The 24575-nt window shown below is 39.8% G+C and overlaps 1 protein-coding gene across 1 annotated transcript in view; it reads right to left on the reverse strand.

The window, feature by feature from the left end:
- The window catches only part of LAMA1 (laminin subunit alpha 1), a 160771-nt gene that overhangs the window by 99556 nt on the left and 36640 nt on the right, over positions 1–24575 (reverse strand). The window contains exons 4-7 of the mRNA XM_018553825.1: positions 9810–10052; positions 8087–8266; positions 6353–6442; positions 6066–6183 (exon numbers count right to left, since the gene is read on the reverse strand). Coding sequence (XP_018409327.1) covers positions 6066–6183; positions 6353–6442; positions 8087–8266; positions 9810–10052 — 631 coding nt within the window. The remainder of the gene's footprint in view (positions 1–6065; positions 6184–6352; positions 6443–8086; positions 8267–9809; positions 10053–24575) is intronic.

A 24575-nucleotide genomic window follows, 5' to 3' on the forward strand; every position in this document is an offset into this window, starting at 1 on the left:
CGTACACTTCTGCCAACAAACTTTGACAGCCACCTTCTTAATATATAAGTCATGAAAAAAAACAAGGCCTCTATGCACTGTAAGTATTCCTGTCTCTCTCTTGGCCACCCCCTTTTCATATACAAAAAAATAGAAAAAGCCACTGGCACTCCAAATAATTAAGTCAATAAGGTTTTATTGACCCAAGTGATAACACCTCTGAGCTTAGACACCTCTGAGCTTAGACACCTCTGAGCTTAGAGGTGTTATCACTTGGGTCAATAAAACCTTATTTACTTAATCATTTGGAGTGCCAGTGACTTTTTCTATTTTTTTTACGTTTTTGCGGAGGCATCTGTTGTTGCTGCTGCACCCGCCCTGCTGGGTACTCTCCGGTCAGGAGTGCGATGGATACATGGCCCTTTTCACATACCCCTGCTTTTTTCCATCTTTTCCTTTCTTCACTTTTTTTCAACTATGTCACTAACTTTACACATTCAATATTTTATTGAAATTTACCAATGTACCTTCAAACCCACCTACTGCAGCTTTGCCAAAAAGCAAAAATATACATAGATTCTATGTAATAAAAAAACCTCCAATTCTACTTGTGCCTTTTATATAACCTAGGATTTAAAATGTACACCCACTATTGTTTCAACATATATGATCATGTATGCATACAATTTACATTTGTACTGTGGATACTTTGTCCGAGGCCGCATTCCCCAAAAAGCTAATAAAACTATTGAACAAAAAAAGAATTAGACCTTATCCCTTAGCCCTCGTTCACACCTGAACGTTTTGTAGCGCGTTCTGCGCTCGACGAACGCTCTACAAAACGCTCAAAAATATAAATCCCATTGTATTCAATGGTCACGTTTCCACCTTGGCGTATTTCCGCCCGTCCCTAACGCGCTACAAAACGGCCCACGCCTGAAAAGGTACAGGTACTACTTTGGGCCGTTTTGTTGCGCGTTTTCATTGGGATACAGCCAAGTAGCCTTCGGAAACGCGCGACGGTCGCGCAAGTTTTTTTACCGCGAATCGCGGTAAAAAAATGCGCGACAGACGCGCATAGGCAATACGCCTAGGTGTGAACGAGACCTTAATTCCTGTCTAAGTCAATTTTGGAACATAAGTACATAGAGGATACCTCTATGCTACTGTCCCTGCAAGGCTTGATGGGTGTTCAGAGTAGAATGCTCACTATAGCAACATTGCTAGGAGACACACAAGTCAGAAAAAATGGAAATACATAAAGTTTTGTGCTATACCCAGCTTTGCACACAGCAGAATATCTCATTGCTCCCGGCTATGCATATTGTTATAATATGATACTTGGCATAATTAACGTAGCCTGGCAGACAGCAGTGGAATATGTCATACAATATGTCATACAATAATATGACATATATTGCTACTGATGAGCCACTAATTAGTAGAGTGACACTAATTGGTACACTAATCCTGCACTGGCAAAAATGCCTTACCCCACTCTCCCCAGATATCCTGCCTGATAAAGACAATGGAACTTATAATCTTAGTATGCCAACATCTTTAAACAAAAGTCCTACTACTATCCTCACTCGGCTCTTTAGATTGGTCTCTGATGACCGCTGATATGGAAAAATAAGAAACAAGGCAAGATGGGCAGTCACAAGGTTTGCATTAACAAAAGCGGGTATTATTTCAAAAGTCCAGGCTGCTGTTCCTACCTTGCGCATGCCACCTGGTGGTCAAAAATGGTAAATATGCAATATTCATAAGTAATACTTTATATCTACCAGCTTCCAAAGACAATATGAAAATATTATTTTTAAAATAATAAAACGACTTATTCCCTGCAGCTATTCATTACTGCGGTGACATTTCTGAGCCTTTTTTTGGAACATACAGAGACTGACAAAGGGAAAAAGCGGATGCAAGAAGTACCTCCCCAAAAATGACAGGCATGGGAAGACAACAATCCCAAACTGGCACAGCAAACACCATAAAACAGTAGGATGAGCAGACTTGTCCACAAGGGCACCAGGCTGTGTCACTACAACCTGACAGGGTAATACCATACTGCAGGTTTGACTACCTAATTCAGGATATGGGACTAGAAGTCACCTGACTCGGCCTGACCCAGCAAAGGCCACAGCCATGGGGAGAGGGGAAGAACCCTATTTTGAGGAACCTCCCTTAAAGTTTGCAAATCAATCATATTTGGAGGTGTCTGACTCAAAAATATCAAAATCCATGAAGACCTGCATATGCATCTCCAATGGGGAATGTCGTGAGGAGGCTTTCAGCGTGAGCTATCTACTGACAATCCAAGGGAATGTCAAGCCCTCCAGCAATGGTTTCTTCCTGTCGTGCAGGAGATAGAGCACATCCAAGTGCACAAATCTCTGTTCCCAGAATGGAGACCACAGGATGGAGAGGCAGCATAAGGAAAATGATGCCTCTAAAGGGAACCACGCTGTTGAGGGTAACATCCTAAACATTATGTAGCCTAGTAACCAGGGCACTCACCTTGTCACAGCGAGATTTTCCAAACTTTCCCAGATGTGAAGGTCTTACAGTACCAAGTTGATGCTTCATGAAATCCTGGTCAAGGGACCTACACACAGCAGAACCCCTCAAAAAAGCAGACACTTTGGCACAGTCTCAGAACTGGCCTAGGACTCATCTGGGCCTTTTCAGTCTGCATGGAAGAAGCCCTCAAAAAGTGGGTGTAGTGGTAAGGTCATAGAAGCTGTAGGAGCCCTAAAAGACCCAAGACCTATAACAGAAGACTGATCCACCAAATGCAGGGTGGTATGCACTGCATCAATAAGGTTTGAAGCAACCCCTTATATATCCAAACCTACGGCAGGAGACTGAGATGACCAAAAGTACTATCGCTCCCAACTGTTGGGATTCTGAATCAGAAATTATAACAGGAGCTGCAGACCCCGTTAGACTCCAGGTCTCAGGAGGATCAGAGACAGACCCTCCTAGGGATGGTGCCAGAGTGTGCTTTTGTTCCCTATGGACAAAATAGTCCAGCAGCAGGGCACAAACAGCTAGGAAGTCCATCGTGGACATATAAATCCCTGTGTACATGCGGAAGACTATGGCCCTAAATGACAGAGCTGAAAGAGACTCTGCAGATGAAGAACCTATAATATAGGGGTCCCCAGTTACAGATTACAGGCATCAGTTGTATCTGGGGACACAGTCTAAACACCCCAAAAACTAGTATGAGATTATGGGCTGAGCTCACCTGTAGTAGTGGGACTGTCCTTCATGTGTCTTTGAGAAGACATGCTGTGCTAGGTAGCGGTAAACAACTAAACCCAATGTGCGTTCTCAAGTATTCACAAACCCAGGCAGCTAGTGCTGATGAGAGTTTTAGGCTGCCATAAATGACGGTCAATGTAGGGGGACCAGTGAAATAGAAACAGAGACAGGAGATTTACTTGCCTCAGGAGCAGGATGGTGCTCGCACTAGGCTGAATGGTGAGAAAAAAGTGTGCGCGCAGCAGCACTCCACCTAGCAGATGAAGTCAAGGCTCAGCCCCTCAACCTAAGTTTTTTTAATGCTGAAAATGATGAGAAATTTGAAAATGGCGCCCAACCATTCGAACTATGCTTTACTGGCCCTGCTCACTAAGTAAGCCTTTGGAGACAGGGTGACATCAGAGCCTATGCCACAGCTCTTGACACTGAAAGCGCTCTGTGGCTAACTACCAAAGTATATGAAGGTCTTGAAACTGCCACAATGCACAGCCCCATTCCCCAAGCTCACATTCCAAGCTAGCATCAAAATCTTTCAGTCCAGCAGGGTCTGAAACAACTTCCAAAGCTGTTGCTGAAGATACGCTGATCCAGATAGCTGCTGTGTAGAGAAAAGCTCAAAAAGCATTTTGAGGTCTTGGTTGAAGTCACCAAAAAAAGAAGAAATATCTATGATGCCCAGAAATATATATGATGCCCAGAGTTAAAAAACAAAATCTAGTAAAGAAATACAGGTGAAACTCGAATAATTAGAATATCCTGCAAAAGTTCATTTATTTCACTAATGCAACTTAAAAGGTGAAACTAATATATGAGATGGACTCATTACATGCAAAGCAAGATAGTTCAAGCCGTGATTTGTCATATCTGTGATGATTATGGCTTACAGCTCATGAAAACCCCAAATCCACAATCTCAGAAAATTAGAATATTGTGAAAAGGTGCAATATTCTAGGCTCAAAGTGTCCCACTCTAATCAGCTAATAAAGCCATAACACCTGCAAAGGGTTCCTGAGCCTTTAAATGATCTCTCTTCAGTAGGAATCACAATCATGGGAAAGACTGCTGAACTGACAGTTGTGCAGAAAACCATCATTGACACCCTCCATAAGGAGGGAAAGCCTCAAAAGGTAATTGCAAAAGAAGTTAGATGTTCCCAAAGTGCTGTATCAAAGCACATTAATAGAAAGTTATGTGGAAGGGAAAAGTGTGGAAGAAAAAGGTGCACAAGCAGCAGGGATGACCGCAGCCTGGAGAGGATTGTCAGGAAAAGGCCATTCAAAAGTGTTGGGGACTTTCACAAGGAGTGGACTGAGGCTGGAGTCAGTGCATCAAGAGCCACCACACACAGACGGATCCTGGACATGGGCTTCAAATGTCGTATTCCTCTTGTCAAGCCACTCCTGAACAACAAACAACGTCAGAAGCGTCTTACCTGGGCTAAAGAAAAACAGACCTGGTCTGTTGCTCAGTGGTCCAAAGTCCTCTTTTCTGATGAGAGCAAATTTTGCATCTCATTTGGAAACCAAGGACCCAGAGTATGGAGGAAGAATGGAGAGGCACACACTGCAAGATGCTTGAAGTCCAGTGTGAAGTTTCCACAGTCTGTGTTGATTTGGGGAGCCATGTCATCTGCTGGTGTTGGTCCACTGTGCTTCATTAAGTCCAGGGTCAACGCAGCCGTCTACCAGGAGATTTTGGAGCACTTCATGCTTCCTTCCGCAGACGAGCTCTATGGGGATGCTGACTTCATTTTCCAGCAGGACTTGGCACCTGCCCACACTGCCAAAAGCACCAAAACCTGGTTCAATGACCGTGGGATTACTGTGCTTGATTGGCCAGCAAACTCGCCTGACCTGAACCCCATAGAGAATCTATGGGGCATTGCCAAGAGAAAGATGAGAGACATGAGACCGAACAATGCAGAAGAGCTGAAGGCCGCTATTGAAGCAGGTCTTCCATAACACCTCAGTAGTGCCACAGGCTGATAGCTTCCATGCCATGCTGCATTGAGGCAGTAATTGCTGCAAAAGGGCCCAAACCAAGTACTGAGTACATATGCATGCTTATACTTTTCAGAGGTCCAATATTGTTCTATGTACAATCCTTGTTTTATTGATTGCATGTAATATTCTAATTTTCTGAGATTGTGGATTTGGGGTTTTCATGAGCTGTAAGTCATAATCATCACAATTATGACAAATCACAGCTTGAACTATCTTGCTTTGCATGTAATGAGTCTATCTCATATATTAATTTCACCTTTTAAGTTGCATTAGTGAAATAAATGAACTTTTGCACGATATTCTAATTATTCGAGTTTCACCTGTATATCAAAACAGTTATCAGCAGGGCTGAAGAAAAGGCAATCAGAACAAACAAAAACATGTAGCATGAAAGTTAGGGTCATATGGGGGCTCGCCTTCAACATTTTTTTCTGTTTCCCAGTGTCCAACATCTTAAGACAACTGCATATCAGTCAAATCTCTCAGATATTTCTACATTTCTGTGTCCCTTAATGAACAATAAAAATACATTTCTGTACACAACGTTGAACAAATAAAATGCCTTGGTAAAATGACACCATTCATTATCCTGTACATTTTCTACACTGTCCCACATCTCACAACAGGCCCAAAAAAGTTTATCTTTCACTGTGCATAAATACAGAACAAATACTATTCAATGATAGTAGTGCTATTTTAAGCTCCAGATGATTACTAAGCGGAAATAAAAAAATAACTGAACAAAGTAAAAAAATGCACTGATAGACGTTCACACATTCTCACTCCATACAATAGAACCGAGATCCAACTTACTCTCACATTTATTGCCAACAGAAATGGTGCCAGGTCGCCATGGATTCTGATGGTAACCAGGGCAACACTCATTACAGCTCTCTCCACAAGTGTTGCGTTCACACTGACACTGGAGTTTCTGTAAAAAGAAATAATACGAAGAAGCTTTTAAATATTAACCTATACTGACACAGAATGTTATTTTAATGAGTGAAATGAAATTATATTACTAAATTCAGCTGACCCAACTGTAACTGCAATAGCTTCCCTTTGTCCTAAAAGTAAGGATTTTCTCCGCTCTAACTTACCTGGGTTACTTCATCCCAAGGACAGCTACGAGCATGTCCATAACAAATGCACATCCCTCCAACAGATATGTCCTTGATAGAATAGTAATACTGCAAAAAGGCAATGATTGGGGTAAATACTTCATGAATCATGACTTATAGAAACATTAAAAACATACTTTGGACATTTTCTATTTTAGTCCACATAGTGAACCAAACTTAATAATATACACACTGTAATTAAACATCAATATATGACCTAACATAATAACAGCTCTTTGTGAATGAATACTAATTTGGCAATGTAGATATATTGCCAATATGACAAAATATCATTGCACAGCAGATTTTTACATACACAGTAACAGATGAAGGTGGCCAAGCATTATGCCATCCCTATTATGATACAAGGTTGCAATCTTATCTCATGATCATGAAATGCTGAGGATAACAACACTGGGTGAAGCTATGGGTTTGGAGTCATGGCGCAACATAAATGGGCTGAATTCTGCAGATAAACTGCAAAACTTCAGCTTCCTATTACTTACACTAAGCTGGCACCATGAGTTTCTGCGCGCGCGCGAGAGAGAGAGAGTGAAAGAGAGAGAGCGCGAGAAAGAGAGAGAAAGAAAGAAAGAAGGAAAAAAAGAAAGAAAGAAAGAGAAGGAAAGAGAGAGAGTTATAATTTTGGTTTTATCTAGTGATGTCCCGATACCGATGCTAGCATCGGAATCGGGCCCGATACAGGGCATTTTGACACGTACTTGTAAACGCCTCACGCTTGCCGCTTTTAGACCCACTTGCCTGCATCCACGCTCCACATGCTGCACCTACTCCCCGCCTCACGCTTGCCACTGCTAGACCCGCCCGCCAGCATCCACGTTCCACACGCAGCACCTCCTCCCCGCCTCACGCTTGCCGCTTTTAGACTCTCTCCGGCACACGGACACAGTGAGTGAGGGCAGATGGGGGGGGGGGGGGGTTTTTTAAGTAAATTATATATATAAGCCTTTGTTTGCATTTGAACAGTTTCACAAGTCAATGTGAAATAAATGTAACACAGAAACAGCTTAATGCAAATCAGAGCATCTCTGAAGCACCTAAAAGCGCACTGTTTGACTTGCTTCTGGGTCTAAGCCCATCTTCACAAGTTCTAAGGTGAAAGGACATTCAGCAGGTTCTTTTTCAGGTACCAGAACACATGACTGCCCACATAACATTTACAATGATAGGTACTTTGCAATAGTCTTCAATCCCGAAATCCAAAAGAAAAAACCTGAATTAAGGCATTTGTATGCTTGTGTTTGTAATTGTAAATACAATACAAATAGATTTCAGTCAAAAAAAATGGATAGTTTAATTCACAGCAATATTACTCTTGACAAATCTACAATGTAACAACTGTATTAGTAATAATAAAGTAATATAATATCAGACCTGGTTTAGAAGACTGTTGCATGATAAGTAGATGCTTTTCAATGCAGTATAAAAAGTGTTTGTTAAATGTAATTATTTACATCCCAATCCTCTCAAAATGGTTGTATCTCATGATTATTTCACTACTTTTTTTTATAAGAATCAGTAATATGGGTAATAAAGGCCTTGGGTTCAGCAGAAGGTACTGTACATATTTCCTACATTGATTTATGGTTTGAGCTGCAATAGCAGTCCATTATAGCAAATATTTTATGAAATGCATCATGTTTCAAATATTAACCAATAATTCTTGGTAGAAGTACCATTCTGAACACTTACTCTTCGAGTAACAATAGGATCCACATTTCTTAAATCATTATGGCTTAAAGTCATGAGGTCAGCATTAAGAGTTCTAATGCGCTGCAAGCGAAGACGGATGTAACGTGCGGAGGTAAAATCCAACAAAGTTGGGGAGGGATCATCAGCGCTTGGTCTTCCATTAATCAGTGAGGTGTGGATCTGTTTATTGAAAACAACAATACTGTAAAATGCTTAATATAATAAAAACTCTGGAATGGCTACATTTAAATTAGAAGAAATGTTTTACTATGTTATTATATCATTTTAAAAAAATCTCTTAATCTGTTAATAAGAATGCTTACAAGCCAAGTACCAATATTATGTATGCATATTCATATACTATAAAAAAGGACCCTATAGATATGCTTACCAAGTAGTTTAGTTCTCCTCTCAGTAGTAATATTTTATTAGTATGTGTACTCATTCATGAAGAGAGTAGTGGAAGTAAGTGGATAGTCCTCTATAACCCTATTATAATTTTTAAGGTCAGCTTCAGATTGTGTTCTTCCATTAACCAGCATGTACCTTGAATAGACTCTGTCATTGTTTCCATTCAGAGCAAAGTGACTAATTCTCTTAAGCTTGCAATACCTGCATCAATTCTGCTTTGTCTTTTTTATTTCTTCTACTATTTGTTTTTTGTCTTACTACACTTGCTGTTTATTCAAGTTTTGATCACAATTAAAAATATTTTCCACTCATTGTTTTTGCATGTGATAAAAGATGGAAAAGAGAAACTATTATTCTAACTATGAATCATGCTCATACTTTGGTATACAATAACGTCAGCCTCTCCAGGAGGGGAATGCAGTTTAGTGTACCCATTACCCAATGTAGTTGCAGGCCAAGATTCTGGATGCAGTATTCTCCATGCCAAAGAACAAGTGGCACCATTGCAACTCATGAGACCCTGGTGCCACTGTCTCCTTGTCAACTGTCTGTTACCATGTACCATACATATGGGTTATGCTTACTAAATGGCTGCCTATATGTGCAGATGACAGACACATGTCAATTGAAATTACTGTGCACAGTAACAACTAATAAAATAAAGCAATAATTGTGTGTCACATTTGTTCGTCTATTACGAAACAGCCCACAAATAAGAAATACAATAAGGTTTTTTTGTAAATTACCTCTACATCTAATATTTCTTCCCTAACTGGGGAGATACCACACGTTGCCTCTCTTTTTCCCCTCTTCCTCTTCTCTCTCCTATCTTTCTATCTTTGTTCTTCATATACCTTTCCACTCTCTCCTTTTCTTTATCCCTATCTTTTCTCTTTCCCCTTTTTCTTTGTTTCCTTCTGGCACTCCCTAGGCACTCTTGGCATCTATGTGGAGCTGTTTGCAGGGGTGCCCTGGGGGGGGTTCTGCAGTTCAGTCCATGGTTCTGGTTCCGCAGCTCCTGTGTTCTCCTTGGGTCCTCTTGTGTGACTCCCCAGTCCATGTGTCACCCAACTTATCAGGCCCATTACTGCTATGCTGGGGTGTGCATTGTCCCTGGTATTATGGTTCATCTCCTAATTATGTGGTGTTTTATTCCCTTTATTGTTCTGGTGCTGTTATTACTTCTCATTCATCGGGACATTGGAGAGTGTTCTTTATTTATTTATTTATTTTATTCATTGTTTGGTTCTTTACTATGTATTGTTTTTATGTATTTTTCTTCAATACAAACTTCTAATATAAAAAAAATTACCTCTCCATGCTCCAGAGGCACAAGCCTTGAATAATAAGATGTGCAGATGACTTCATCATCTCTCTTATATGTTGGCGGCCCAAGTCTTGGTGTGATGTTGTAACGAGTCAGGCATTCTGTGTCACTAATTGCATAATACTGCCATGGCATGAATTCAACTCCATCAAAAGAATGCTCTAAAATCCAGTTTCCAGGTCTTGGTGAATTTGCTGCTTTAATAATTACATAGGCAACTTGAAAGACCTAAATAAAGGATATATTCATTATACATGTTATGTCATGTTTATGTATAAAATTTAAAATGAAATATTATAGCATTTAGTGTATACAACATATTCAGTGCCATTAACACACCATTGGGTACAGATAGTAATCTCTGCGAACATATATGCATTCTGATGCTTGTATCCGAAGGTCCAGCACATATAAAGAATATGCAGGGGAAACATTAGCTTCAGTAGCTTTGTTCTTGATGAATCTTTATATATCATAAATGTATATAACAGCTTGTAAATACTTAGAATTAGATAACTGAGCAGAGAATCAACTCATGTGCATGGGTGTAGATTCCTATTTACCTTAATGTAGCAGTATAAATGAGAGTCCTGTGACTGCATTTGATCTGTTTTCTTTGAATGCAGCATGTCTTATAAAACCTTTTTTTGGCTTTACTTCTCCTTTGTCATGTCAGCACTTACTTTAAATGATGTTTCTTAATCCGATCTTCTTCTTTCTTGTCCTTTTCATCTGTCCCTCCAGCGCTGCGGCGGGTCTCCGATCCAGAGCTGACTCCTCTGAGCTTGCTGGCACTTCCTGTCCCACGGTGTCTGCATGTGGGTGCACGTGTCCATAGACTCACCTTGTGTCTCTCCTCGTGTCCCGGCTGAAAATGTGATCTGGGCATGCGCCCGCCCCAAGATGCTTTGCCGCTGCCTGAGAATTTTCACTTTTTTGGACGGGAGCGCGCGGGGAAGACACAAGTATTAACCCTTTTCAAAGCGTTTTTTTTAACACTTTTTGCATATATCTACTGCTTGTTATCAGTAGATTAAATATCCTTTAAGTCTGTAAGAGTAAAAAATTGTGCCTGCAGGAGGCAATGTAGCATGCAGCAGAACCACATTATCAGCTCTATGACCATTCCACTATATGTTTTACTAGAGTATAGCAGAGACTCTACAAGGATACAGGTTTTTTTTTTTTCAAAGTACTACTACGTCTTAGCATTATTAAAATACGTGCTGCGACACAATTATAAAGAATAAAAATGAGATTTTTTTTAAATTACTTTTTGTATGCTATGTGAATGGGAACACATAAACATATAGTGGGGTTTTCTCAAATCTGACTGCAAAGGTGGAAATACACTTTAAACTGAAAGTCATGTTGGGCTTTAAAGTGCAGGCAAGACATGCTCAAGTGGTCTCCCCACTTTACATTTTACAAGTAAAAACCATTGCAGGTTGAAAAGGATCTATATATGCTAATTCACTCTAGGTCATCTACTGTATGTGGAAAGGGTATTTGCAGGTAAGCATACATAAACTGCAGTATGCAGCAATTTTAAAAAATGCAGTGCAATAAAATACACTGGTATAAACTATCAACTAAACCAGTGATATAAATGTAACCTTGTGCATTGTATTCTGTTTTGAAATGCAGGTTAGCACATCTCAACACATTTGTTTAATTGGGATATTAAAGGAATACATTTTCAGTGATATGTTCGTAAAACTTATAATTCTAATTACAAATGGCCCAAATTTTCTGAAATCATATATGACGTTGCATGTCTTCCTTGGCAAGACAATACCTCCCAACTGTCCCTCTTTAGGAACCAAATCCCTCTGTCTCTCTTTCCACCTCAGTTGTCCCTCTTTTTGGTCGGATGTTGAGATATCTATAAAAAGGTTTTATTTAAAAGAGAACTATGGGGTAAGTGTTTTTCCCCATAGTTCTCTTTAGGGTCACGGGAGGACACATATTAACCTCTCCCCGTTTCCCAAAGCTCAGTGTACTGAGAACGCCTCAGCCGGGACTGATCCCGACAATACGGTCAAGATCCACCATTAGCTTGAGTGAAAGCTGGCTCTGCCTATCTCTCTCAGCGCTGGAGGATCGGAGAGGGGAGAATCCCTGCGGGGAGTGGTGACTGACAGTCACCGCTCACTGCTGGGAGATGATCGGGAAGTGAGCGGATCGGTGCATGTTTCTGCTCACTTCCCGATCAATACAGCTTCTTTGTCACAGGTCAGCTCTAACTATGGGGATGAAAGGAAATAACCTTAACCAGTTGACATCCGGGGTGTTAAACCCCCTTCCCATCCAGGCCATTTTTCAGTATTCAGCGCTGCGGTACTTTGACTGACATTTATTCCGTCATGCAGCGCTGTACTGAAATTAATTTTAGACGACGCATTAAAAGCTTTTACCGCTCATCAGTTTAGTGTTATCAGTGATTGATGGCCCTAAAATGATTGCTCTCACTGCGACGTTCGCTTCAATATGTAACATGTGTAGCGCAATTGTCATTTTCGCACGCTGGCGCATGCGACGCATATTTACATTTATACTGTATGTGCGTAAACGAAGGGGGGGGGACTTAAACATTGGGGGGGTTACTTTTTTTATTTGTGACTTTTATTTTTTTAACTTTTTTTGTTTGTGACTTTTATTTTGTTTTATTTTTATTTATATAGATTTTTTTTTTACACTTATTGTTATTGCTATTACATAGGGGGATACCATCCCCCTATATAATAGCACAGGTACACTGACAGGTCCTCTTTATGGAGACATTAGGGGTCTCTAGACCCCTAATGTCACCTGGAGACCCCAAAAGAAGCTGATGAAGCACAGATTTGCTTCATCAGCTTCTTCTCTCTGGCAGTAGGAGCCAGATGACTGACAGGTGAATGCGGAAGTGATGTAATACACATCACTTCTGCATTCACACTACAGAGGGAGAACAGCAAGGAGCTGATCTCCCTCCCTCCTTCTCCTGACGCCCTCCCGAGCCGGTCCCGGGCCGCAGATGGGCTAGCGGATCCCGGGATTAAAGGTGAGGGGTCAGGAGGGGGAGATGGCGGCACTCGCGATTGGGGATTGGGGGGGAGGCGCTCCGAAATTCACGCCATACAACCGATCGTCGGCTATAGAGCCGCTGATCGGTTGTATGTGAAACAGCCGTTAACGGCTGTAGTAACAAGCGGGTCTTTCCTGCCCGTGCGCGCACGCTAGGGGGCGCGCGCGAGCAGGAAAAAAATGCCGTCTGGCGACGGCAACCAGCTGATGCGAGTCTGCCGTCCGTACGTTTTTTCTTAACGGGCGGACGGCAAGAGGTTAAACAAAGCCTCTTGATCCAATGATCTTCTTCCTTCCACTTGTATTCAGCAATCCCTACAGTGCTGGTGTTGGCCTCTGATCTACCGCAGACTCCTGTCTTTTCCTGTCCCCCCGGTGTCTGTTCGATGTGCATGCTCCCAGCTACGTGCATTCACCTCCACTGCTTCTCTCCTCTCCTCCCCACCAAAGATCTGTACTGCGCATGCGCCCGCCCCATCATCCTCCTTTTCCTAATTACCTTTTTGGTAACTTTTGTATTGTTTTAAATGTTTTTGCGTATACTGTATCTATTGTTTGCTAGCAGTAGATATGCAAAAAAATATCAAAAATGGAGCAGACAGAAACATTTTTCTGTATATCCATATGCTGAAATGCTCATCAGTTTTCATTATGCTGGGTTTTTTTCATTGGCTCCGAAGTTAAGAGGGTGGACAAAGTTCCAGCTGATGCAGCTAATTGTAAATCCTCCTGTACTGTACTCTTTCAGTGGGGGTAATGAGCCCAGGAGCAACTTGTGTGTGGTATTCATTTAATGAGTATAACACAAGAACCAGCTGAAATTCATTCAGTGTAACTGTGTAGCTATGTACAAAATAATAATAATACTATTAATACTAATAAGAAGACAAAGAACAAGAACTAAAGCCACAAAATCAACAGCGCCAGCGTCTGAATTTTTTTTGAAAGAGCAAGATGTCTATCGGCATCTTAGCAGATCTCATGCACACATAAAATATAACTATTGCCCCAGACAGCAGTAAACTAGCCATTGACACCCAAGCCCTAGTACAAGATGAGCCCAGATTCTTCCCTTTGGTGCCACTCTTCATATCACACAACACAGAGCATGCTGAGTTGCCAGTGTCATTGCTGCACAGGAGTGATGCTCATAATATGATGATATACTTGATCATATGAAGTGGGATGCAAGGGTGTGCTTTATGTTAAAAGTAAGAGCAGCACTGGAACAGGGCCCAGTCATATCTATGGCAACTTCAACCTTCCTATATTCCTACATTCCTATATTTGTGAACATTAGCAGAATGTAGCCAAATAATCCAATGTGTAAATGTGGACATTTACAGTATGTAGATATTTATTTTTACCATCATTCATCACTTTGCAATGTCTGACTTTCTGTTCATTTCTAAAGCTGGCCATATTTAGACTTGTAAACATGATCCAATTATCACATTATGGTTGTATCTCAGCTGTAGCTAAAAACCAGAAATGCTGGGGTAGCATGCAACTTCTTGTTTAGAAGATAGAAGAAGAAGAATAGTTGGTTGAGTGTTCAGAAACTCCTAGTGCCAGCCTATGTTAGGGAAAACAATAGCAACTAGCCACTGTCAGAGCATGCCTTATACAATTTAAAGCCACATCTAAAGTCCCTAAGCTTCTGAACCCCAGGCAAATGTAATGTGACATCAGTTAATGCAGTTATGTATTCATTAAAACATCATAAAATGCACAACAGCACTAAGGCCCCTTTCACATGGCGGTTTGATCAGGTCTACCTGTCACTGTTTTTCAGACAGACTCGATCAGATGCCCAATGCTAGTCTATGAGCAACCAGGTCTAAGCAAACGGGCATCCTTATACACCCGGTTATAACCCCCACCTCCGCTCCGGCCAGATCTAGAAAAACAAACAGAACAGTGCTCCCTTTTGATGGACCTGATTGTGCCGGATTGAACACATGTCCATTTACATCCAATTACCCATTGACTAACATGTGGTCCAGTCATTCCAGTATTATTGCTCCACTGCAAGATGGAGAAAAAAATGGGCAGACATGGATGTCACTGTGGTGACATCCAATTTGTACCGCTCTGATCAGGATCCCCTCCTGACCAGCAATGAGAAAGGGGCCTTACAATGGAAGGTGGAATGGCAGCACTAAGAGCTATTCATCTCTGCCATATACACCTGTGCTGTGAATAAATGTGCTGACAGGGGGATCGAGCAGAAAGATGACTCACTATTATTCTGCTGCTCCTTTACATTCAAGTCAGAGGCTGAACGTCGGGAGGTGACTAGGTTATACTGCTTTACTGTCGTTGACATGTGAGGTCACCAACCTAGTTCTGCTGTTTGTCCAGGCTGTATTAATCTTGGGACTGGCTAGAAAGAATTACAAATCCTTTGGCAGGTAAAGCCCATACATGTATTTACAGAGTGTATTCAGCAGTTTGGCTGAAGTTGAATTGACTCCACACACAGCTACCCATTCACTTTTTACATTATCTGGTTTAGTCTGTTTCAGATGAATGCAATAGGTGAAGCTAGGCTAATGTGTTCCCTTTTGGTAATAGTGTGTTCTGCCACACAGTAATAATGTGTATTCTTTCCCTGTGTCCTGTACTAACGCATCTCAATCAACAAAACAGAACAGAGAATAAAAGATGCAGAAAGTAACCGTGGACACTGCACAGTCATGTGACCTAGGAGATGCAGGTTGGAAGGAATGCCTGTGAAAGCCCCACCACACATAATGGGAGTCTGGTCCGCCGGCAGTAAAAATGCTTGCATTCAGTATAATGGATGAGCCATGTGGCTGCTAATTTTCACACAACAATAGTGTTAAATCCTTCAACTGTCCCCTCTTACTGTCTGTGTTATAAGTCGTTTAGAAAAAAAAGCCATGCTTGAGTTGAAAAGCATAAGCATTCTTTCTTCTGAAAACATTAAACACTTTAATGTTGCTTACATTCACAGTACTCTAAATCCTGTGAAATGTGTTTAAACAAGCAAATGCTAACTTGTACTGCCGCCCAGAATGAAAGTACAAGGAGTTGCTAATTGTATGGCAGCTATGCTTTACTGCTTCCCACTTGTAGCCTGTATCATCCAGCTGGAGATTTTATCTCTAGATTATTGCAACACGGGCATTTAGCAGATTAGATTTAAAGTGTATCCATGGTCAAAAAACTAAATATTAATCTGTATTTCTATATCAAATTTCCATAAAATTATATCCCACTCCTAAGAATAACCAGATCTATCTAGATGTTTGTAAACTTACTTATTGAAGATGCTCATAGGATGTAGTTCCTCAATACACTGACAACATTTCACTCAGCCTTGTGACTATGCGCTTCCTTGTGTCACAAGTCAAAGAAGCTGCCTTGTAAACTACAACTCAATGCCTGAACAATGTAACCTTATTATTGCTTGCTGGAAGCTATGCATGATACGCTACTTAGGTCTTGAGAAATCCAAATTCACATCACATCAAGCAGGAGGCACAGAGTTGCAAAGCACTCTGGGAATCCAGGAAGTTGTTGAAAGTGATGGACAAAAGGCAGCACGCACTACATGAAAGGTTGTTTTTTTTAAAGTAAGCTTTGTTTGCATTATCAAAAACAACTATAGAATGTATTCCTATTATAATGCTGATATTCAAACAAGATGGTACATGCTGGGACTTTAGAACTTCTTTAACGACTTGAAACCTCCCTGTCCAGGCTATTTTTCAGTATTGTGTGTTGCAGCAATTTGATATTCATTCTGTCATGCAACACTGTATTGAAATTAATTTTATACCATTTTTTGGGGACACAAAGAGCTTTCTTTTGGTGGTGTTTAATCACCACTGGGTTTTTTTTTTTTTTTTACTATATAAAGAAATGAATGTTGAAAAAAGAACAGTTTTCCCTACTTTGTTATGAAACATTTATTATTATCCAATTTTTTGGTCAAATATAAAAGAGGGGGTCACATCATAAGTGTTTTGCTTGACATCAGTTAAATAGACACACGCCCACAAAACCGCAAAAAACGACCATACCCAAAATTGGCCACAGGGGAGGCATTAAAGCTTTTACCACTTCAAGATGATATGTAACATGTACAGCATAACAGGCACATCGTCGTTTTCACACCTGACATGTATGTGGGGTCGGGGGATTTTAACTTTTTTTTTTACACGTAACTTTATTGTTATCACATAGGGAGCTAAGAATCACCCCATGTGATATTAAATTACAGTGATAGGTCACCTTTATGAAGACATTAGGGGTCTCTAAGACCTCTAATGTCACATAGTGACCCCCAAAGAAGCTGAGACCAGCTTCCCCAGCTTCCCTCCGGCTTCTGTAGCCAGAGAATGAGAGTTGAATGTGGAAGTGATGTAATAAACATTACTCCCTGCATTCACTACACCAGAGGGGAGATCAGAGGGAGATTGAGTACTGATCTCTCTCCGATCTCCCTTCACAGTGCCGGTCCCAGGCCCACATGGAGCACAGGGAGCCCGAATCGGCAGCGGTGGAGGGGGAAGGCGCATGAAGGCACAAGATACAAGTGATGTAGCGCTGCCGGACCACTTGTGGCCACTTGCAGTTTTTTTTTTTCAAATTTTGACACACGAGTGGGCACGGGCATACGGAAGTTTTAAAATGCCTACTCGTATCTAGAAGGTGCCCGTACGGCCGTTTCTGTATGGCCCGAGGGTGACAAGTGAATAGGATGGCCATACACCAGTAGAAATGTGTCCGAAAAACTTGTTTTCAGAGCTTTCATTCGACTTTCCAGTAGTTCAAGGGGTCACATTGACTATAATGAAGAAAAAAATTGAAGAAGCAGGGTAGAAATTTTTTCTTAAACAAACAAAATTCTAATGGTGAAAGTGGTTTTCATCGGGGAAACTCAATCCATTCCAAAAAGAATGTTAAACTCAGTGAAATGTCAAACAACATTCGTCAAGTCTCTGATGGTATCATCAAATGTTCTGATGAGCTATATATCGTTATGAAAATCTACCAGTGTATGGCAAGGTTTAAAGTGCCCATAGTTGCTTTAGTTTGGGATAGCGTGATAAAGGTTTATAACCACTGGTGAGTTATTACTGCTATCCAGAGCGCCATTTTAGAGGTTTCCCTTTACATAATATCACGGTGACAATGGTTTCCCCAGACAGAATTTGAGAGAAAATCTGCAACAGGAACACAGCCAACAATACAACTTTGGCACATGTTCTAGCCTTCCCCTACTACTAAAAAAAAAAAACACTATAAAAGTTGACATCTGTTTCTGCTGGTGATGTTCCCCTATTTCCTGTCTGGTGAAACAATTGTCACTGTGAAAGGAAATGAGGGCTCTAACAGTTCTCCAAATGGCAATAAATGGCAATAAAAACTGAACCTCACCAAGTCTTCCCTTCTCTTTCCAAAACTCCAAAAAAAATGTTTTAGTTGGACATGAATTTTAGTACCTAATCTGCCCTAAACTACCTTGTGTGCAGGTTGTAAAAGAGGGTTAATCAATATATCAAGGCTAATAAATTATTAATAAACTGCTGAGAATGGTAGGTGTCCTCTTACAATACTACACGTGTTTGCTGGTGACACATAAATGAATTTCGCAAAACAATTTTCTTTACATGCGGTTGGAAATACTGGCTGTTCTTGTGAATATTTTCTCTTAATTGTGTAACATACAGGTTTGCTGTTTGGATCCACTTAACCTCAATTACAATGTAATTAAGACTGAAATTGCAATATTTTTCATTAAAATGCTCAATTCAATTGACTTTCACATGCTCAGAAAAAAAAAAAGATTGTTCCCTAACACCAAATATATGAAAACTTCCCCAAATGAATTAACCCCATTCATGACTGAGCTTGTTTTTAGTTTCTGTTCGTAACTGACTGACGCACTTTTGAAATTTTTGCTGTGTGATTCTTCCACGTCAGTAATATACGTTCTTACAAAGTGCACCCACACATACTATATATTGTTTTGAGAGGACAGATAGGGCTATATATTTATATCACATATGTGTACCTAATGCCTCACTTAGGACAAATAAAGTATAAAAAAAGGAGAAAATGTAAAGAAAACACGTTTTCCCCAGTTTTGATTTGTGGTAATTTTTTACAAAAAACAGCACAGCTAAAAAAAAAAAAATGCAATAAATACATTCATTTATTTGTCCTTTATTTGGAAAAACCTCACATCTCTAGGATTTTAGAAATGTTTCTGTACTTCTCGGCCTAAAACTAAAACCTAAAATTTTTAATTTTTTTTCTCTAAAAGCTAAAGCTAAAAGTGGTCACCTGCCATACAATGTCACTGTCACTAAGTGACATTAGGGGGTTAAAAAAAAAACCCCTTAGGGTGAAAAACAAATCTGCAGCTCAGCTGCAGATTTTCATTTTAAGGGGTTCATTTTTATATAAATGATAGTATAAAAATATATTTAAATATATCATTTTATTTGTTAATTTTTTAACAAATTAAAATTTTTACACTTTTCACAATTTTGTTTAACATTTTTTCATTTTTATTTTATTTATTTAATTATATCAAGCAATCATTGTGAATTAATGTCACTATTACTGCTTGATAAATTAATTAATTAATTTTTGGTTATTATCAGGCTGCTTCAAATTTAAGAACAGCCAATAATAACCTTAGTGACACTGATCCTGCAGCATTTCAGGATCAGATGTCACTAAAGGTTTTCTGATCGTTCCAATAATGATCAGAAAACTGCAACATTCTTTCAGGAATAGATACATTATGTTTATATGGCTGAAAGTAAAAAAAAAAAAAACAGGTATACATTTTCCCCCGATCTATACCAGCTGTCAGAGTGACGGCAAGAGCTGCAAATGCGGCTCTGCTTTCACTCTCAGACACCCGATTCCTGAAAGGGATCGGGTGTCTGAAACAGGTTAACTTTTGCATTAATGGATGCCTCTATACTGATATAATGAATGGTAATTGCTGATTCTTACCGGTTACCAGCATTGCAGAGCCGCAAATAACTGGTCACGTACAGTGTATGTGGCCAGTCATTTGGGAACTTCCTGGCGTGACGTACAGTGTACATCTCCCATCACGAAGGGGTTAAAGTGATATTAAAGTCAAAAGGTTTTTAAGCTTTTTCAAATGCTGATGAAATCACTTACAATGAATGCTGCTTCTTGATGTTTAAAAGTTTTAGTTTTCTGCAGAATCAGCTGTTTAAGAGTGACTCCTTCCTCAAGCAGAGTGCTATGCAGTCACCCTTGTGTGCTAGTAAGCTGTGTGTTTCTCCATAAACACACAGACATAGCAAATCAAGCTCCTTCCCTCCCCTCTTGCCCCCTCACCTCCCTCCTCTCTTCTCCAAGCTAGTAGATGAACAGTTGCTGGAGTCTGCTCTGTCCTTTGTGATCTTGTACTGGACAGGAAGTTCAGGGAAGCTGAGCTGAGAGTCTTGGAAGCAGTTGTTCAGAAACATGATGATTGTAAGTGCTCGGGCAAAAACGCAAAGCAATACTTTGTGGGCAATGTATATGTGTTTGATCTTGATTCGTTATTGAAAAAAAGTTTTTTTTTTACTATAGTTTAACATGTGAAGTGTAATTGTTAAGGTCGCAGACCCCCCCATTGCCACAGGTACCTCCCTGAGCTGTGCGTGCAGGAAGGTTTTTTTTTTCCAGGAGTGGAGCTCTCAATGCTGGGGTCACGTAAAAATTTCCTCGGCCTAAAAGGAGTCACGAGAAGGCATGCATTAGAGGAATATGTGGGTGTTCAATGCTGGACTCCCCCTAGAAAATGTTCTAGTTCCCTTGCTTTCAAGTTGATACTTTGGCATACATGTTTTGGGTCTATGTTTAAAAAATATTAAAGACAAACCCAACCATGCAAATGTTGCTTTCAGAAAGATGCCAGCAATGGGAGCCTACAAATGTCAGAATTTTTTTCACACAATGCTTTTTAACACCTATTATCTAAAATACAGGTGAAACTCGAATAATTAGAATATCGTGCAAAGTTCATTTATTTCACTAATGCAACTTAAAAGGTGAAACTAATATATGAGATAGACTCATTACATGCAAAGCAAGATAATTCAAGCCGTGATTTGTCATCATTGTGATGATTATGGCTTACAGCTCATGAAAACCCCAAGAACCCCAAATCTACAACCTCAAAAAAGTAGATTATTACATGCAATCAATAAAACAAGGATTGTACATAGAACAATATCGGACCTCTGAAAAGTACAAGCATGCATATGTACTCAGTACTTGGTTTGGGCCCCTTTTGCAGCACTTACTGCAATTACTTTTGCATGATATTCTAATTATTCGAGTTTCACCTGTATATCAATTAATAGTATTAAACCAAAAGCCTTAGGGCTAGTGTACATGGTATTTTGATATCAGTTTACATTTTGTAAAGTAGCCACCACTCCAAGCTTGCGCCCATAATAGACTTTGATCCCAATACAAATGAGTAAACCTAACCTGAGATTGTAGTCTGTCACAGGAGTGAGCTTGGAGCGGTGGCTACTTTGAAACACACACAGGGACCATGGGGAACAAAAGTAGCCACACTCCAGAAGGAAGGACAGTGTCAGTACCAATTCAGAAATGATTTGAGGATCTACAGCCGAGTGATACACAAATAAGATACATTTTTGTTACTTGTTAAGGAAATGGAAGGCATTTTTAGCATTTAACTCCTGAGTTTAGTATGAATAATATTATTATAAATGTAATAACTGTAATTAATAATTATAAATATTAATTATAAATGCAAAAATAATGTAAAAAATGTTAAAGTCCCCAGCAAGCACACACGTATTCACGTAAACACGTGTCGGGTGCGCCTACATACAAAACGCCGATCGCACTACACGTGTTGGTTATCGCTGCGCACACTAGAGTGAGAGCAATAAGTATTTACACATTTTTTTTAAGCTGATGTCCTGTAGGGGCTTTTAAAGTGTCCTCTTTGGACTTTTTGGGGTACTGAATTTTGTCGCTGTTTCACAGACGCAAACAATTTTTATACCTCACATGTTGTGTATCTCTTTACTCGTAACCTCATTTTTTATATTTTAGAAAAAAATGGGTTTGTATGGTGTTTTGGGGCACTAAAGTGCATTTCTTACTACATTTTTGGGTTTGATAAAGAGTTGCGCTAATATTGTGCAACATAAAAATTTGCAACTGCCGCCATTTTTTCTACAGGGTCTTTGAGAAAATATATAATGTTTTGGGGTTTAAAGTAATTTTCAGGTCTAAAATGTGGATCATATCAGGTGTGAAAAAAACGAAACAAAGGCCTTGGTAGTGAAAGGGTCCTTAAGGGGTTAAATATGGTTTAGGTCCAAATTGACACCAGTTTGTGCTTTGTATTTATTCCTTATTGTGAATACAGGGAAAGCACATGGTATACACATGGCAAACACATGACAACACACATTAAAGGTATGCTAAACACATCTCAAATACCCATACTAAACCTTATTGAGACATACTGTATTTGGTATTTGCTGCCCAACACATTTGGCTATTTCAAAAAAATATGGTAACACACTGTGTGTTGTCTATATTACAAAGTACATCAAATGAGTAAATCCTTCCCTATTTAGTATATCTTTTTTATCCTCAAAACAATTAGTTATTTAAAAACATTGAGCAACAAAATATAAATTAAACAGTATGTAAATCTGCTTCAGTTTCCCATAGAAGTATGTTTTCCAGGTCAGCTCCTTTTATTGCAGGTCAGTGCCAATATTTGTGCAAGATAAATTGTTCCTAAGGGATTAAAATGTAAATCTCTGCAAGTTCTTCAAATATTAACTAACCTTTAAATTAGTCGCTGTAACTGATGTTGCAGTGTAATCTGCTGGTGGCTAAATGATTCACTACACAACTCATAAATAATTAATAGACAATAATCATGTGAATTGCTACTGCAAATGTTCATGGTCATACAGCAAAAATACTGTGGATGAAACATGATTAGCTTGCTAATAATGACTGTGATAATACTAATATAATCACATATTCTGTTGCTGGATAAATTCAGATAAGGCACAGAATGAATTGGCCACAGAACTTGCATAATTTAAATCAGTCTGAAAGTCAAAGGATAAAAATGGGTGTTTGGCAGGTAGGGGAGGGCACAGGGTAGCTGTCCTTGGAGAGAAAGAAGTATAAATTCGACTCAAGACACAACGCAGGAGCACAACTGGGAGACTACCACAGAGTGCTGCTTGGAACTATGTTAACATGTTAATTATATTACATCTACTATTTATCTGACTCATTATACCTTTATTGTCATTTTGCATGCTTCCTATAGTGTGCTACCAGCTGAAACCAGCAGTCTCCATATAAGAGATGGCTCCAGAAGGTGCTTAGAGCTGCTCTGTAATTCAGATCAAAGCATTAAAGCTACCTGACACTGAATAGCCAGACTTGCTTTCTCTGGCCGGAAGGTATTCCTTTCTGTCAGGGTCTAGTAATTTCACAACATCACTCCAAAGATCCATTCGAAGTTCGCATATTTGTACTGAAACAAACTGTTGATCTTGAAGGCTAAAAGATTAGTTTTGTGTTGTGTATAAAGCTAATCAAAAAGATTTTCCTCTGAAGATTTGTTTAGATGGAAACACATGGGTAGAGAAATCAGTTATCGGAACAGGCAAACGTGAACTTTTTTCATGTGCATAAAATAAAACTGTCCAACATTCAGTTTTTTCAAACTTCAAAGGATCCCAAAACTGTTTCCAGGATTTTAAAAAAGACCAAGTGCTGCATACGTTTCACATAAACGTGGCAGTCACATATTCAATCAAGGTGCGTTTTCAAGAGAGGTCCTACACTAATCTTTGACAGACCTTAAAATGTGTTGGCTGTTAAAATCTTTACCTTGCACTTCTACAAATATACCAAAGTTTTATTATGATTCCCTTTCAAGTCATAACCAAATGATTGAGTTATAAATGTGTCAGGGCTATTCACAAAAGGGTGAAGAGTTTGGAGAAGGCAGGAGCAATGGACAAACTAGGACAACATAGCTGAACTGGAAAGTTAGCTGAATTGTATAATTTTTCCAAATCAGCTATTTTGTCCTAGATTGTTCACTTCTCCTGCCTTCTCCAAACTCTTCACCCTTTAGTGAATAGCCTTGACCATATCTGTGCACAGATATTTTCAACAAAATCTCAGGGTCTAGCAGGCCTGTGCCATGACCTGGATGTGAATGCTGGAGCACCCATTACAGCACCTAGCTCTGGATTCATGCTGGCATTGTCGGGCACAGTGATCTCTGGCCTAGAAGTGTCTGCATAGTTCTACCAATATTTCTTTTTTTCCTATGCCACTGAGCACCAATGGTTTATATGTTCACATGCAACTGAGCACCAGTGTTTTTTCTACCCACCGGCTCCAATGCTAGGGCATTCTTATGCCTGCTGACCACTATGATCAAGGCATTCGTTCCTCCCATGGACACTGATGCCAGACATTTTTTTCCTCCCATTGACCACCAACCCCAAGCATTTCTTTTCTCCCACTAAACACCAACACCATGTATTTCTTTCCTCCCACTGACCACCAACACTAGGCATTTATTTTCATCCCTCCGATCACCAACACCAAGTATTTATTTCCTTCCACTGGACTTGA

The sequence above is a fragment of the Nanorana parkeri genome, unplaced genomic scaffold (assembly GCF_000935625.1).
Source record: "Nanorana parkeri isolate BGI_ZX_2015 unplaced genomic scaffold, ASM93562v1 scaffold7, whole genome shotgun sequence".
NCBI lineage: Eukaryota > Metazoa > Chordata > Amphibia > Anura > Dicroglossidae > Nanorana > Nanorana parkeri.